The 17,096-nt window shown below is 41.9% G+C and overlaps 2 protein-coding genes across 2 annotated transcripts in view; one reads left to right on the forward strand and one right to left on the reverse strand.

The window, feature by feature from the left end:
* Window positions 1–489: 489 nt before the first annotated feature.
* LOC308286224 (calcium-binding protein 39-like) lies at window positions 490–1,518 on the forward strand (the record flags this gene model as incomplete). Its single annotated transcript, XM_080727190.1, has 1 exon — window positions 490–1,518. One exon carries the CDS (start codon window positions 490–492, stop codon window positions 1,516–1,518), a length of 1,029 nt encoding a protein of 342 aa, XP_080583316.1.
* Window positions 1,519–11,628: 10,110 nt separating this feature from the next.
* LOC308286221 (vasoactive intestinal polypeptide receptor-like) overlaps window positions 11,629–17,096 on the reverse strand; it is a 28,597-nt gene continuing 23,129 nt past the window's right edge. Inside the window, exons 6-11 of the mRNA XM_080727185.1 lie at window positions 16,435–16,495; window positions 15,620–15,686; window positions 15,437–15,528; window positions 15,082–15,211; window positions 13,786–13,827; window positions 11,629–13,591 (exon numbers count right to left, since the gene is read on the reverse strand). Coding sequence (XP_080583311.1) covers window positions 13,400–13,591; window positions 13,786–13,827; window positions 15,082–15,211; window positions 15,437–15,528; window positions 15,620–15,686; window positions 16,435–16,495 — 584 coding nt within the window. The 3' untranslated portion in view covers window positions 11,629–13,399. The remainder of the gene's footprint in view (window positions 13,592–13,785; window positions 13,828–15,081; window positions 15,212–15,436; window positions 15,529–15,619; window positions 15,687–16,434; window positions 16,496–17,096) is intronic.

A 17,096-nucleotide genomic window follows, 5' to 3' on the forward strand; every position in this document is an offset into this window, starting at 1 on the left:
CAGAGTCTTTGCCGCTAGTTTGAAGTTGGTCGGTCCCATGTGCACACATGACCATACCCCCGAACTGGATCCCTTTTATATCCATGAAATCCAGTGGCGTAGCAACCTCCGATGCAAACATCCCTTCCCCCCAAATATATGCCCATATATGGGAATGCCCCCTTTTTTAGCCCATATATGGAGCTGACTGATTCGTTTAAGGTTTTGGAGTTAAGACAACACACTCCATATTTGGGTGTATAGCTGCATTGGGAACTCCTTATAGCAACATGAGTATGAAGTCAGAGGTCCGTGCCAAAATACTGTGTCCAATCAGCATGTAACTGCGATGCCCAAATATGGGAATGTTTGGAGCTATAAATAATTGTGCCAGCTCTCCTCTCCCATTATTAGTTTTTTGGAGAAGTAGGAGCGTTTTGTGAATTAAGAGATTTACAGTTTAGTATAGTGTGTGCACTATACTAAGATCACCCGACCTGGTGTTGTATCATGCATTTCCTTTTCTACAAGTCCCACAAGTCACCGGTGGACATCGTCAAGAACCTGAAGGACGGCATGATGGTGTTGGAGAAGCACGACATCTCTGACAAGAAGGTGGAGAAGGCCACAAAGGAGGTGTCGAAGAGCCTTGTGGCCATGAAGGAGATCCTATGCGGCACTAATGAGAATGAGCCCCAAGCGGAGGCGGTGGCCCAGCTTGCTCAGGAGCTCTACAACAGTGGCCTGCTTTGCACCCTCATAGCCAACCTGCGGCTCATTGTCTTTGAAGGGAAAAAGGATGTTGCTCAGGTCTTTATCAACATCCTGGGGCATCGGATCGGCACACGCATGCCCACGGTGGAGTACCTGTGCACCCAGCCAAACATCCTCTTCATGTTGCTCAATGGGTATGAGTGTCCGGAGATTGCCTTAAATTGCGGCATCATGTTGAGAGAGTGCATCAGACATGACCCGCTGGCCAAGATCATCCTGTGGTCAGAGCAGTTCTATGACCTCTTCAGATATATGGAGACGTCTACATTTGTCACTGCCTCAGATGCATTTGCCACCTTTAAGCTCTTGCTCACAAGACACAAGCTACTGAGCACAGAGTTCCTGGAGCAGCATTACGACAAGTTCTTTAGTGAATATGGGAAGTTACTCCACTCTGAGAATTATGTGACCAAAAGGCAATCTCTCAAGTTACTGGAAGAGCTTCTTCTCGACCGGCATAACCTCACCATTATGACAAAATACATCAGCCAGCCAGAGAATCTGAAGCTAATGATGAACCTACTACGAGACGAAAGCCGTAACATTCAGTTTGAGACTTTCCATGTTTTTAAGGTGTTTGTGGCCAACTCCAAGAAGACCCAGCCAATCTTGGACATTCTGTTGAAGAACCAGACCAAACTCATTGAGTTCCTGAGCAAGTTCCAGAACGACAGGACAGAGGACAAACAGTTCAACGATGAAAAGAGGTACCTGGTCAAACAGATCAGGGACCTGAAGAGGCCTGCTCCCCAGGAGGCTGCCTGATGGTGTGCGTGGCGGAAGCAGAAGTCAAAAAGGGAACCCCATTCATCTGGATTAACGTCAGGATACGAGTTTGCTTGGACCCCTCAGCAGCTGCTGCTTAGGTGTGTTGATTTCTGAACAAATGGCTTTTTTGACAAACATGACCATATCTATTTATCAGCTCCTCTGCTCCTCGGTGGACATTATGATAAATAGTTTTTTTTCCCCTCCTTTTTCTGTGTTCATTTCTGGAAATTAGACTTTCAGGGATCTCCAAATATGGGCAAGTGTTTTAACCAATCCACAGAGATGTTATACAGTATCCACCTTTTTCCGCGGGAATTTACTGGAGAATTCTTTTCATCACACTTCCGGTTAACAGCAGACATACAAGCTCACGTCGCGTCGCAGATGCAACCGTTGTGGCGCCGGAAGCTCCGTCCAACTTCTGTGCAATGTACTATGGGATGTTGGAAAGTTGTGGATATAATAATATATATAGTAGAAGTCTGGATAGACATGGATGAAAACTGCAACTGGTAGGCGGAAGCATAAGAAGAATACAATGCAGTGTTTCTAGGCTGTGTTTTTGTTTGTTTTTGTTTTTAGATTACCCATGCAGTCCATTCGGGGACTGAGCATTGGTTCGACCTCCCGTTGGTCTGGCTGACCAGGATAGCATTGACCAGCATAGGCAGGTTAGCATTTCACCAGGTTAGCATTGACCAGCATCGGCAGGTTTTAGCGTTCACCAGCGTTTGTTTTACTGAGGTTAGGGTTAGGGTTAAGGTTAGGTTTAGGTGGTCGGGTCGGAAAATGGGAGGTCGGAACTATGACATGGCACCGTCTATTATGGGTGTGCTCCCAGGAGCTAAGAGTGCAGAGTACAAATTCCAGGTATGTCCAAATGTAATTGGTAAATATCCCAACAACAACTAGAGGGGACATCATTTTATTTTTTAAATGTAAACATGCACTGCAGGTTATGTATGCGCCTTTGATACTTTATTATCTTTACAATATCTAGATTTCGGATACTATTTTGCATTTCCAAGCGTAATAAGAAATACTGCAACCTTTTTTTGGGCCAGAACGACTAAATCACACAGCAGTTGCCGCAAATATCAACCACAACTGAGTCACCACTTTAGCTTTAGCCCATGCACTTGACTAGAGGCCACAAGCAAAACAACTCCCAGAGCAAGCAAATGATAATGCTCAGCCAATAACACTAAACCAGGGCTTTTCAAACTTTTTGGACTGAGGGCACCTTTTCGTCCACGGCACCCCTGAATTACACACTACATTTTTTAGAATCATATTACGCGACATAAATAATAAGCACATCTTTCCCCTGAGATACGAGAAATGTTACAGTTTCCATCAGAACTGAATGAAAACAACTTTATACTTGACGTTTAACCACTTGAACCCCATGGCATCCCTATTCAGGGGGGAAGGTTCACCATAAATATCCGAGCTAGAAGTTGTGAGTTTGTAGATCTGTTATTTTTGGTGAAGAGAGTTGGGGGCAAAATCAAGGACAGTACATTGCAAATCAGGTTTGTTTATTCTGCGGCACCCCTGGACTGGCATCACGCCACCCACTTTGGGTCGTGTATAGGCTACGCAGACGGGCCGCTGTTCCGACTAGCGTCGGCAGGTTAGTTACTCGTCATGGTTACTGAGGTTAGGTTTAGGGTTAGGGTTAGTTTAAGCGTCGGCATCCGAGCTTTAGAAGTTATGTAAACACGTAAAATGAGCATACTACCTCCACCACCAATATATGGTGGTCCTAATCCAAGCATATCTCCAAAAGCGCCCCATATCAGACACAAATCAAAGCTGGACGCCCCTACCCAGTAGTGCAAAACCAGGGCCTGGTGGTCTTGCATTCCTCTGTGCATGTGATCCGTATCCTAGAGGGAGCGGAGGGAAAGGACGCTTGACTCTTCATGACTGAGTGTTATTCAAGGAGGTGCAAGCTATCAAACTGGACTGTACTCACCATCAGGATCTTTGAGGATTTCAATGTCACGTTCACCAAGAAGCAGGCCACCTCAATTACAAGGAATATAATATAATACAGTTTGGCCTTATCTGCGTGCTATTAACGGACAAACTCGATAATCAGAATCAACCATATAAACATTAAGAAGAAAAGGAGACTAAATCCTCTGTAACGCATGCATTTAAAAACAGAGATAAATCGTCCATATAAACATTAAAAAGAAAAGGAGAGAAAATCTCCCCCTGGAGGACACCATTGTTCACACGAAAGGGAGCCGAGGTTGACCTCAATCTCATCGTCTGGTGAGCATACCAGAACAGATTCTGACAAGGGACCCCTAATTTCTCATGATTAATGCGGTCAAACGCTCATGACGCGTCCATAAAACACATACACATTATAGAATGTTGCCTATTATTTTTATCTAAATTTTCTTTAAGTGCGAAAATACACTTATTAGTGCCATGCTTACGTTTGAAGCCAAATCGGTTATCGGTAAACAAGATGTACTTCTCAAGTATAATTTTCTCCATAACTTTGGACAAGACACTGGCCAAGGCTATGGGCCTATACGTAATTATCTGAGCTGTTTAGCTTAACAACTTTGTCTCTGATAACTGTTTCAGTTAGTTATCGTCTTCTTATTATAGTTTTTATTTTGTTCAGTTAATGGAGATGTTTTTAAAATTTTAGTTTTTGTTATTTCGTTAGTTTTAAACTTCAGAGATGACCTTGCTGTCTATAGAGGAGTACAGCAGGATGGTACAGCTTTATACAAAGCTGCTAGAGAGCTGGGATCAGCAGTGAGCTGATGCAAATATTACATATGTATGTATGTATGTATGTATGTATGTATGTATATATATATATATATATATATATATATATATATTTGTGTGAGACGTATCTAATACTTCCTGTGAGCACTGCACTGCAGCACCTTCAGTCTGTTCAAATATTGAAACAGTAAACACTGTAAATCTATTTAACTATTGTAATAAATAGTAGTAAGTATCTTAAATCTGTTCAACTACTGTCATTTAGTAGTTATACAGACATATGGTGCTTATTATTACAGTAGTTGAAAAGACTTAAAGTGCTTACCACTGTCTGTGAAAGTAAGCACCTTAAGACTGTTTAAATATATTTTATCATTTTATTGCAGCTCATGCTTTACTGGAACATAAAAATGACTGCTCAGATGAAGTGAGGTAAAATGTATTGTTTTTGTTTATTGGGATTGAACCTCATTATTGAGCATAATGTTCTTAGTGATGCACTGAAGAGAGCTACTACAACTGGGAAAGGAAACGTAAAAAATATGGTGATATATACGGTGGCCACGAACTGTAGGCAAGTAGAACATGACCTGTACTTGCCCTCTGGGCAAGTGCCTCTGAGATCTTATAGTGTCAACCCCTGTTCAATTAGCAGCAATCTTTGGGTCTCTTGCAGTCACTTATATAAAACGTTATGGGACAAATACCAGCAGCTTTTCTTAACTTTTTTTTTCTTCTTTTTTTTACAATCACAACACGTTGTGAAGGTATTTGACTCAGTCTTGATAATAAACAGCATGAATCAATGCCTCCTCATGCTTGTGGTGTTGATGCATTTAACCAAACCCCAAAAGACTGAAACTAAAAACATTTTAGCTATATTATACATTTATTTCTACTGTATTGTAGTTTGGTTTGTAAAAATGCAATATCATTCGAGGTAGTTGTTTTTATTAATTATTTTGTATTTCAGTTGCATATTTTACTTGCGCCAGCAGAGTGCTGACCGAAGCAGTGCAACACTGAACGCAGTGCGTTCACTGAACGCAGTGCGTTCAGTGTTTCTGTATGTGGGGTATCTGTGTGTCTGTGTTTATGCCCGTAAGCCAATCAGGGAGCAGCTTCTTAGTGACATCATCATCAACACCTCGGCAGAGTGCCAACCTGCCCATCCACACACATGCAAACAACACCGAAGAGCACCGAAAGCAGTACTTGCGCGCTCTGCTGGCGCACAAGTAGGCCATACATGGCCACGAGTGCACAAGATACAAGTTGACACCTCGACAGAGTGCAGTCTGGTTGTTTTAATAATCAATAGTTTTAAACCAAAATTTCCCGAAAGTATATTTCTATTGAATATAGAAATATACTTTCGGGAAATATTTCTATTCCAGACTTTACATGTATTGATGCATTACATCATTAGTATCTAGACATGTTGATGACATCACTGATTAGCTGACATCACAGGTAAGAGGTCAGGTTTTAGGATCATCATATTGATTCTAGAGTGTAGTGTGTTCTCATCATCATCTTATTTATTGACATTTTTTATTCTATTTTGATTGTCTTAACTACCAGCTCTTAAGCCTTAATTTAAAGGCCTGTCCATACTGTCTCCGACCACCAAACATTTGGTTGGAAAGGTCCGGTTCAACGGGGGGTTGGTTGTCTGGCCCTATTACAGATGTTGTCCAAAGATCATGCAGAACGGTACACAGTATCTCTATAGCCATTAAACGAAACGGGTATTTCTTACATTGATGCTCCCTACATATTATCATGCAAGCACCAGTTAAAGTTACGTTCCATCCCTCATATACTGTGTGCACAGTGCACATCCCATAACCCACACTGCACATCATTTCGGAGCTCATATCTTTGAACGGGTAAGGGCTAGTTCTCCATAATTCTTCTTCTGTCTCCCTTCCTTGGGATAGACTCTGATAACACACCCACTTCCCAGTCTGTATTGTCTCCGACCTCAACATCCCAGCTGTGAGTCCCTGAGTTAAAGCATAAATAGGCAGTTTTCTGCTGACATAAGCAGGAATCATGCAATTGCTTATTTTAACTCATCTGGTGCCGATCCCAAACTAGTTCGGCTTTATTTCAATCCAATACAATCTTTTTTTATTAATTCACTTACCCCGAGCTGCTTGTAGAGTCGTGGGTGGTCCTGGCTCGCTAGCCGCTAGCCAGCTAGCCGTTCTACTCTGTCCGACGATATATTCCATTAAAAATGGTTTAAAATACATTTTTGAGCTCCCCAATGTTCACCCGATGTTCGGCGCCGCTTCCGATGAGTACACGAGTGTGCCGATCCCGAAGTAGTTCGGCTTTATTTAATTAAATGAATAAAATGATAAGAGGCCTTCTGAAGCCTGGCTTGATTTTTGTAGCTACTAGCCGAAAGCTAACAACGTCCAGGCCGGCCGTAATTTGCGAACGCAATCGCCAATCTCCGCCTAATCCAATGAAAGACCGCATCTTTAAAGGCTTATATCTCTTTTTTGTGTTTTAGGAAAGCGGCGCGAGGTTTATTTACGGCGAAATCGCCCAAAAATGATCTTTTAGATGACAAAATGGGAATAGCCATTCTGTTAGCATCTTCATCCGGGACATTTCCATGCCGTGCATCAACGTGAGCACGTCAGGTCCTGGAAGCTGAAGTCCTGGAAGCTAAAGCGCTCGCCTATGAGAGATGCGCTGGCATTCTTTGGCCCCTAGAGGGCGCTGGCGCTCAAAGAGTTAAAAAAGTATTTTTATTTTATTTTATTCAGGCGGCTAACAATGCTTCCTAAAGAAATGTTGTGTGTGTGACACTTCCTGGGGCTACAATCTGCCTCCAAAACTATTAGTTTTATCTGTGAGAAGTTCTGTCATTGGTCGATTAAACTGGGTGCCCATCCAAAATAACAGACCAATCAGGACCGTCTCTTGTTCTTGTTCAGATTGGTTGACCTGTCTGTCAATCATTTTAGCCCCAGTCTAATGAGCTGCTAATGACAGAGCTTCTTACAGAAAAAATAATAGTTTTGGAGGTAGACTGCGGCTCCTAGAAGCACCACAGAGACTAGACTTTTTTTAGGGAGCATTGTTAGCTGCCTGAATATAATAGCCCTCAAAACCCAGGACCAGGCCATAGTAGTCAAACCTCTCTGGGTTGTCAGGAAGCTGCTGTTTATCTGCATCTGCTTTTTTCACTCTGGTCACACTGGTCGGATCATCAGACAGGATGTACTCTGGAGATGGGCAGTGTTGGGGTCCAGAATGACAGGAGTGTAGGAGACAATGTCCTTCATCTTCTCCCAGACTCTGAAGGTCAGGTTGCCCAGGTGTTTTGCCTCGTCTATCAGTGCTCCTGAGGCCGGCTGTGGGTCCTGCAGTGTGAGCTGCACTCTTTCCACTGTGGCCTTGTAGTTCACCAATCTTCATCATCTGACACTTCTATTCTCTGACGTTTCTCTTGTATGAAGGTCTCACATATGTTCTTCAGAGCCAGGTTACAGGGTGGATCATCCATTGAAGATGTTTTCCTACAATATGGACATTCCTTTATGAATTTATCTTTCCACCATTCCTGCAGACAGGCTTTGCAGAAGCTGTGGCTACATGACAGGAGAACGGGATGTTTAAATATGTCACGACACACAGGACAGGAAAAGAAGACGGACAGTTTCTGTTTTGTTAAATGGGATGCCATTATACACCTCTGAGTGAAACTTCAAACACTATGCTCAAGACAGGAAATGCAGTACATTCAGTGTTATCTCTGTGTTATCTCATGGTAATGAAGTCATGTTGATGGCAGTGTGGAACTCCATATTTGGGCAAGAGGGGAGGACAAAATAAATCTACAATAATAGTGAGAAATATTCAGGGATTTAGAGACATTGGCCACTGCACGTCACTTGGGACAAGTGGTTTTCAAGATGGACAACGGATGGACAGACAGACAGACAGACAGACAGACAGACAGACAGATAGACAGACAGAAATGTTTCTACATGTGAATCTGATGACATGGAGGGTAGAACTAGTAAGACGCCTCAGGGCGACATGCAACCGAGGTCGCATATATACAGGCTTTCTCGGGGGAAAGTGATCGTTTACAACAGGCCGTTTGAACCGGTCTAGGTGGAAACCACAAGCAGAAGAAGCAGTGTCGCTTTGTTTTGGTTCCCCCCGTTTGATTCCCCAATCCCTATTAAAATGCTTGAGTAGCCTAGTGTTGTCTTGCAGTCGCTACGAGTTGGACTAAAAGATGCATATACCAAACGAATTTTCCAAAAGCAAAACTACACCGCATCAAGGCGTTTATTAGGTAGGCCCTAAAAGTATGTCCTTGAGCGCAGGGGAATTATTTTGGGGTAAAACTGAATCCGGCCAAATTGTAGTCCTTTGAGAACTACAACATGACGTAGAGTGGTTTCCGCTCCCGACCGGATCAAACCCCGAAAAGTGAAGGGATCCCAGACTAGTTAAAACCAACCTTTTCCCACTTCAGGTTCTGTATCTTCGGCTGGATGGCATGAGGTGGAACTAGCGATACCAGGGGATAATCAGAGTCATTTGTTATTGAAAGTTCTACGAGTGTGATGGCCTTAAAATTTCAACTTGGAACAACTGGCTTATAAAAGAACAAATGTTTATTTGCTGTTATAAATCGTTATGTGCATGTTGGCAAGGATAGCTTGGTATAACGCTTTTTGAAACAATTAGCAGTAATTTGAGTTAGTTTTGTTTCAATTCTAGTTTATTTGATTTATTTGTGTATTGCAGTTAACAGATTTGTTTTATATCCAGCCCAGCAAGCACGGTCAGGACCTGGACCAATCAGTGACGTCTCGATTGGGGCCAGATCAAGTCAAACCATGGATATGGCCTAGAATATCACCTGATTTCAACCAACATAAATCCTGCCCACGAAAAGGACGTCCTGGATTAATCAGAGAGGGTCCGATCGAGGCCAGATAAACATCATAACTAGTCAAATATGTCCCAGAATATAACCGTACATGCTCAAATGTCAACTAACATTACAAACAATAACAATAATCCATAAGTCCATATGACGTCCTGGTAATGACGTCAAGATCATCCCCATATGGGCTGTGATCTGGCCTAGTTCTGAACGTCACAGGAGTCACCGGAGGACGTCATCATGACGTAATTTGGCTTGCAGGGAGAGTTTTAGATCAAACTGACAAAGACTACACTTAAAGACATTAGTGCACAATATAACCTTTCTAGTCTAGATTTTACCTTTATTTTAGTTAAAACTAAAATGTTATCTCGGACCTCTGACCTGTGACACAGAAAGCGATAATGGAATCCGCAGGAGACGGGTTGAATAAATTAGAAGGCCCGGCTTGTGATTGGCTGGAGCGGAGGTCTGGAGCGCTCGGCTGTGGTCACTTGGACCGCGCGGGTGAATGTTAACCTCTATGCCTAAACCTAACCCAAACCCTAACCCTAACCTCAGTAAAACTATGCCTGAACCTAACCCTAACCATAACCCTAACCTCAGTAAAACTATGCCTAAACCTAACCCTAACCATAACCCTAACCTCGAGTAGTTATAACCTGCCGACGCTGGTGAAGTGAAAAGAAACGCTCCCTCCCCCACCGTCTCCTACGGATTCAATAATAACACACAGGAAGCAGCTTCTCCTCAGAGCTCATCCACTTCCTGTTGACCTCTGACCTCAGCCACTTCCTGTTGACCACCTCTAACTTGACCTCTGCTCTCTATCCTCTCATTATTACTTGCGCCAGCAGAGTGCACAACTACTTTGTTCGCCTGTTCGGTGCTGTCTGTGTCCTGCTGACAGTACAAAGGCAGCCAGGCAGGGCTTCTAGCCAATGAGGGAGCAGTGTTCTCGGTGATGACACCACCAACCAACAAGTGTCGTCACATACCACACTGTAAGCCGGATACAGACAACAACGAACATAGTAGTTGCGCACTCTGTTGGCGCACAAGTAGGCCATATATGGCCAGTTCACCACGAGTGCAAGTTGGCACCTTGTTAGAGTGCAGTCTAGTTCAACAATACTTCCCATTCCAATGTTGGGGCATTTTTTCCTGTAGCAACAACTATTCAAGTATTGTTAATAGACAAATTAAACAAGACAAACCAGTTTGACCAAATGTCTTTTTCATCTCCTCGGCCTCCAGCATGTCTCTTCATCAAGGGTCATATGGTTCCTGTGGATGCATCTATGAGCGAGGCAATACCTCCAACACCTGTCATTCTTTTTGAGCGGTCCATAGAGTGGCTGGGTGTGTGTCTGTAGCACACGAATAGCAAAACGAATGTGTAGCATAGCCTGTACATCCTAGACTTAAATCCTAGTCTGAAGACATTAGACCACCGCTCACTTCACATTGGGTGTGATTTTTTACATCAATCTTGTCAATGCTTGAAAGAAATTCAATAATGTTAAACCATGCTTTCAGTACCTCCGTTTTCCATTGCTCTATATTGTTGATGCTTCTTATTGTTTAGCTTTGTTTGCCTTGTTTTCTTTTTTTTCTGTACTTTTTCGTTTTGAGCGGTGCTCCTGGAAGGAGCTAAGCTCCAACCCCTGGCTTTGTCCGGGACGCGAAGCGTGGCCTACATCTGGCCTACATTTTGGCACAAAGTGCAAAAGTTTGTTGTACGCCCAGGGTCACATTGGCCAAGCTTCGCAGGACACTTAATGAAATTAACTCATAAATAGCAGCGTGCACTTCACACTAGGTGTAATTTTTCAGGTTACATGTCTCCATTCCGACATGTCCCCTTTCCGACATGTCTCCTTTCCGACACTAACCCTAACCCTAAACCTAAACCTAACCTCTATGGAAGTGTCGCCACTCCGACAATATAAGAAGTCAATGTCGAAGTGGCGACATGTCGTAATGGAGACATGTCCCCAATTTTTCATGCTACCTGTAACTTTGTAACCTTTCCCCCTTGGGTTAATAAAGGTATCTATCTATCTATCTAGTAGAAAACAATACCATCCTTTCAATTCCAAAATTCTTCCAATTGTTGTTTAATACAAATGCATTGCAAACTGTCACAATACATTATTACATCTTAGTATACAGTATGGTTTAAATACTTGATGGGCAAGCATCAAGCAATTATACTTCACAGTGTTATTCATGTCAAATGTTTGATCCAGTGCAGTTTCTAAGGCTTCTGTTCTGTAAGAGACATTTACAAACAGGTCTGTGAGTCTGTTTGTTTGTTTGTCCTGGGCCATTCTCTCAAACCCCAGGACTGATCAGTGGCAAAGATGCTAGTAGGCCGAGAGGGAGTAGTAGCCTACCACCAAGCATTGTTGTTTTGTTGTTCACTTTTTTAATTATATTATTTTTAAAGAAGGGAAAAATGTAACATTAATATGAAGGGAAGAAGCTGAACAGTGATATCAAGAAGACTGCAAAAAGGCCAAAAGCTTACAATCCTTACGAATTACAGCAGACTAACACCGAATAGCTTTACATTTTCACAAATTAAGAAGCACAGGCTACAGGCTGATCCACAACCACAATACAATTATATTCATCATGTGATGGTGTGTTCAATAACATTTACATACATATTCATATTGCAACAAACAAGGAGCACAGGACACATGAAAATACCACGAGGGGAGGAGTAGGACACTGTAAACATTAATTTCCAGTCAACACCTGAGAACTGTAAATCATCACAACATAACACAGCATAAACCTGCTCTTCAGATGTGTATATAGTATTTCACCTTATGTACAAAAACTGACATTAAGTCCGAGGTACTTTCACCTACACCTGGCCTGCTCATACTTCCATATACTGTACAACTAAAGGTAAAATCTTCTTCAACATGACATTTGGTTGGCAACTATTAAACACTGAAATGCCTGTTTTGAACCAACTCTTCTGAATAGCTCGTTGCTCCAGATATGTCAGCTTTTCAAAACAACATTAAACAGCGATAGACCCACTGCAACATCCATCACGTATGTTTTCATTATGCTTGATGAATCATATTACAAAAACACACTGCAGTTACTGTATTATTTACTAATGACGTGCTGAAAAATGAAAGGAGGCTGATCACAGATACGACATCTTAAGCCATAGTAGAACAAAAATAGTGCTTTTGGACGATAATTGAATACATCTGGTCTGATAGTTTAGGGCGACACTTAAAATGAGCGACTGCTGACCAAACTAAGCACTCAGACAAAACTAAAAGCATCTGCAGTCCAAGAGATAAATTTCACAAGCGGGAGACTTTGGTTGTCTCCTCTTTGGAATGCTATCTGGCAGTAATTCAGTGGAATGTATGTTCCGAAGTAAGGGATGTCAAAAACAGCTAAGTGCACTGAGCGGCATGGAGTATTGCTCAGCCTCTCGTGTGTTTCATTAATATCCTTAACATTGGTCCCCAGATATCAGCAACAAACTGTGTAGGCCATTAGGTTAAGTGGTATGAGCCCTGTGCAACACACCCTTTTAATAAACATATTGCTTCAAATAGGATGCCGCTCTGCCTCAGCACTCTCCATTCGCTGCTTGGCATCAGTTGTAAAATGTTGACCAAGAGTTATATTACCTCTTGAGCCAATACAAAACATTATCTGAGGCCATGCTGAAGACCTCTCTCTTAACCAGTAATGACAGTGAATTACATTTCTGGTTTTGTCACGTCTTTTCTCAACAACCAGCTCTCATTTGTCGGCTTTTAAATACGATGTGGGTGTTTTTTTTACTTGGTGTTGTTGTACAAATGAGAGGGAATGACATCAGACAGGTCTGCTGGACTCAGACCCATGTCACCACTAGAGGTCTGTCTGTGACTGCAGTGCATGGCACGTGCAAGCAGGAGACTAGGAATGTTATCCAAAGCCTTAATGCATGGCAGGTAATGAAACATCTCACGCGGTCTGAAGCACTGTGTGACCGTGATAAACAATGGCAACATTACGACCCAGTTCCAACGCTCAGTACACATGGAGACGAAACAACTGTTATTTCAACCTTTACAGAGACGCGGTGGTAGCATGATTGAGCCATCTAGCTGTCTGCCTTAACACTAATTGGCTGCATTATCCGGGTCATTCTCAGATGGTAGATAGGTGCTCCCCACTGGCAGACGAGCGGCGTGGAGTTGGACTGCATTTAGTCAACATGGTGATCTGGGTACTGAAGTTGTTCCCATTGCTGCCGATAGACGGCTGTTGATACTTGGTGTCTGCAACCAGGAACCTCTGTAGCATCCACCTGCGCCACTTACGCTTAATCTCTCCCTGCACCTGTGGGAGAGAGGGGACAGGGTATAAAATCAAACAAGACTGAAGTAGGCGGACAAGCATTAGCAACCGTGTAGTGCACTGGACAGAATGGTAGATTTATTGAATTGAGCTTTTTCGTTTTTTCAAAACCTTCTAATCAGGGTGTTTTGTAATCATGTATGTATCTACGCCTGTGTGTGTGTGTGCTGTCTTACCTCTCCATTAAGAAAACAGTACAAGACGGCAACAACAAAACCCTAAACCAGGGAGAGAGAGAGAAAAAGAGAGAGAAAAATAGAGAAGGAGACATCATTGCACAGTGAAATCCCCAGTGGCAACTGTGACTTTGAAAATAACTGCCACACCGAGCACGATAGTTCAGCTGGGGAAATACTCAAAATATTTTTTCATCACAAAGATGATCTTATAATGATATCCAGATTCAGACCGACACAAGTTCAGCCATTTTAGACCACTGGGAAAATGTCCCCAAAGGATGTTGGTCAGTTATAAATTAAGAATATTCTTTCCGTTTCTAGAGAACATGCACTTACGGTATGAGGGGACTCCGATTTAGCTAAAATGTATGGGCCTGCACACAGTTGGGTTTCCAGTGTTTACATTGGATTTCATGCTCAGTGGCTCACTAAGAGCTGTACTGTCTTATTCAAACATACAAATTCAGACACAAACTAATCAAACGATTCGCCGAACTAATCTAACAGGTCATCATCCATGGTTAGATAGATGCTTGTGCTAGCCAACAGGACTATCCACACAACGTTTATGGACCCTCCTTCCAAACCAAAGCAAAGGTGGTGTCGTCGTCAGTGGCTTCACATGATTTTTCTGATTCAGTTTCCTTTAACTGTTGGCACAACACTAAAAATATAACAAATGGCACGGCTGCGGGAATCAAAACAAGGACAAAGGACATAGAATTCCCTTGATTCATTAGAGACACTTGCATTCATGCTGTGAGATTCAGGGTGCACCCAAATAGGAATAGGAACTGAGTGAAATCACCTGGAAATATCTAAGTGGCAGCCATGATAAGAGCCGGTCATATTAGGGTCAAATTATGCTAAAATAAAATGTACTATATATTTGGAATATATATAGTCACCAGCATTTCTGGATGGGTATTGGCATCTTATGTTCCTTCACTTTCCGTTATGAAGAACATTTAATGTATACTTGGCTGTAAATGTCTGTCACCTGACAGGAAAAAAACGAAACACTTGTTGTAGTCCATCTTCGGATCATTGTAGTCTTACTATGGGAGACTCACATGTCATATCAATGACTTGTTCAATTACGTAGTGTATTTGTGTAGTCAGATACTCTTAGCACATGGCTGTCTTTTCCTAAATCCTGACATAAGACTTAACGTTTCTGAACATTCAGATGCACCCTTAGAGAATTCATTTAATCACGTCCGATTTGACTACCTGTGATCATGCACTGTACATGTACCGGTATGTGTTTTGAAATGCTTATGGAGCATTTACCTGGAAAGATCCAAGAATGAGATCGAAGACCATTCTCACTTGAGGGTGAATGTGGTCGGGGATGAAGGCAAATATAATGTAATTCATCCCAAAGAGAGGTATCAACAGCAGTGTTGACTTTGCCAGTCTCCTGCAAGTAACACGGAGACAAAATGAGAAGATATTCAGCCGTGTTCTATCTCACATCCCAGACAAAAGCTGAGTGGAAGTAATTCTCTGCACTGTGCAAGAGATATCTTTTGCTCAACACCAACATAATAGCAGCCAAAGCAATTTTCTACAGTGCACGTAAGCTGATAAGATATGACCTTGAACCATTGCATAATAAAAACCTAAAGTTGTTTTGAAAACGTACGAATACTGATTGGATTCCTTTCTTCCGATGTCAGGACAATTTATCTTCTGTCGGAGGATGCGGATTATACAAATGAGGAGGAAGAAGTTAACCTGCGGAGACAATAGAAGACTGATTCATGTACTCAACATTATGCTGTGTTGAACACAACATGTTGCCCAGATTGCCGACAATTTGACTCACAAGTATGGTAATTAAAATGGGCGTTTTTATGATCCACCAACGGTTGTCATCAATGGTGTCCCAGCATCTGTTGGAAAGGACAGAGCCATAAAATCTGAGGAGGAGCACACAGCAGGTTCCTTCTCGCAAGACTATTTTAAACACACTTTCAATCATTTTTTGTTATCATACTGCACCACTACTCCAAAACAGAGGCGTCGTTTCAGCAAAAACTAGAGGGTGGCAAAAAAAGTGACCACTGTACCCCTATTTCAATAATAGCAGATCTCCAAGCTCACAATGTCTCACGGTTATTTGTTTAATTTACATTAGTTTTTGCCTCAGGGATGCCAGATTCAAAGTGGCAAACAAAAAAAAACATGTGTCTATAACATGTGTATGACATGACAGATGGATGGGTGTGGATTGAGATGCACTCAGTGCCGATCTGCAAAAACAAACTTTCAGAAGTGGGGGAAACATGCATAAGAACTCAATTTGAGTTTAAAGGCGGTATAGGGGAAGGCAACTGCTATCGCCTGGGACCCCAAATGACACCCCTGCTCCAAAACACAATTCTACTGGCAGTGAGGGTGTCCTTGCCTGTTACAATCGTTCACCTTGGATGTCCACTGAATACAGTTATTTACTCATACAGTGACAATAGTTGACAACTAAATGTATCATCACCCATGCTGTATAATACTTACTTCTTGTGGTGAAAGATAAGAAACTACTGTACTTACATGACTGTGCATGAAATTTGAATTCTTGCATAAATTATGAGTTATCATTTTGATTATTTAATGTTCAAACAAAGAGAATGATTCACTTACCCAGGATCATTCATATATGCCTTAGTTATCACCCATGCTGTGATAAAGATGGTTGGAGCCCCTGTGAACAAGAAAAACAACCAAAACTTGAGAATTATAAGAAAATGATGTTAGCGTGCTGAAGAAACCCAGTACAAAGTATGTATGTAGGTTATCAATTCTGTCCAAGCTCTTAAAACAAAGATAGCATTGACTCAATTTGCAAAGCACAACATGTCCATTTTTGGAGGGGGAATTTTCAGAAACTGATATTCTTCATTCAACATCGCTAAAATACAAAGGATCCAGTTTATCAACCTAGGATTTAAGCTGGCTACAATCATTTCAAAAGAATCCAATTCATTTAAATTTGTGTAATAGTTTATAAAAGTTTATAAAGATATCACTAGCTTACTAACTTTACATTTCTGGTCTAAATTTACTTCACAGTTAAAAGCAACAACAGACACAGTCGAGGCTTTAAAACAGACAGAATTTTATCGAGCGTTTCTGCCCTTTTTACATGTTTATCGTAAATTATGAGTACATAGTTTAACCACTTAAACTCTGCGGAATATTAGTTGACCGGAGTCCACCCGGACTCTATAATAGGCCTTAACCTGTTCCTTTCGCGCTACACTAAATATCTTTGTCGAAATAGCCGATCTCACAACCGCTTGTAG

The sequence above is a fragment of the Nannobrachium achirus genome, assembly GCF_963921795.1.
Source record: "Nannobrachium achirus genome assembly, chromosome: 5".
Lineage (NCBI taxonomy): Eukaryota > Metazoa > Chordata > Actinopteri > Myctophiformes > Myctophidae > Nannobrachium > Nannobrachium achirus.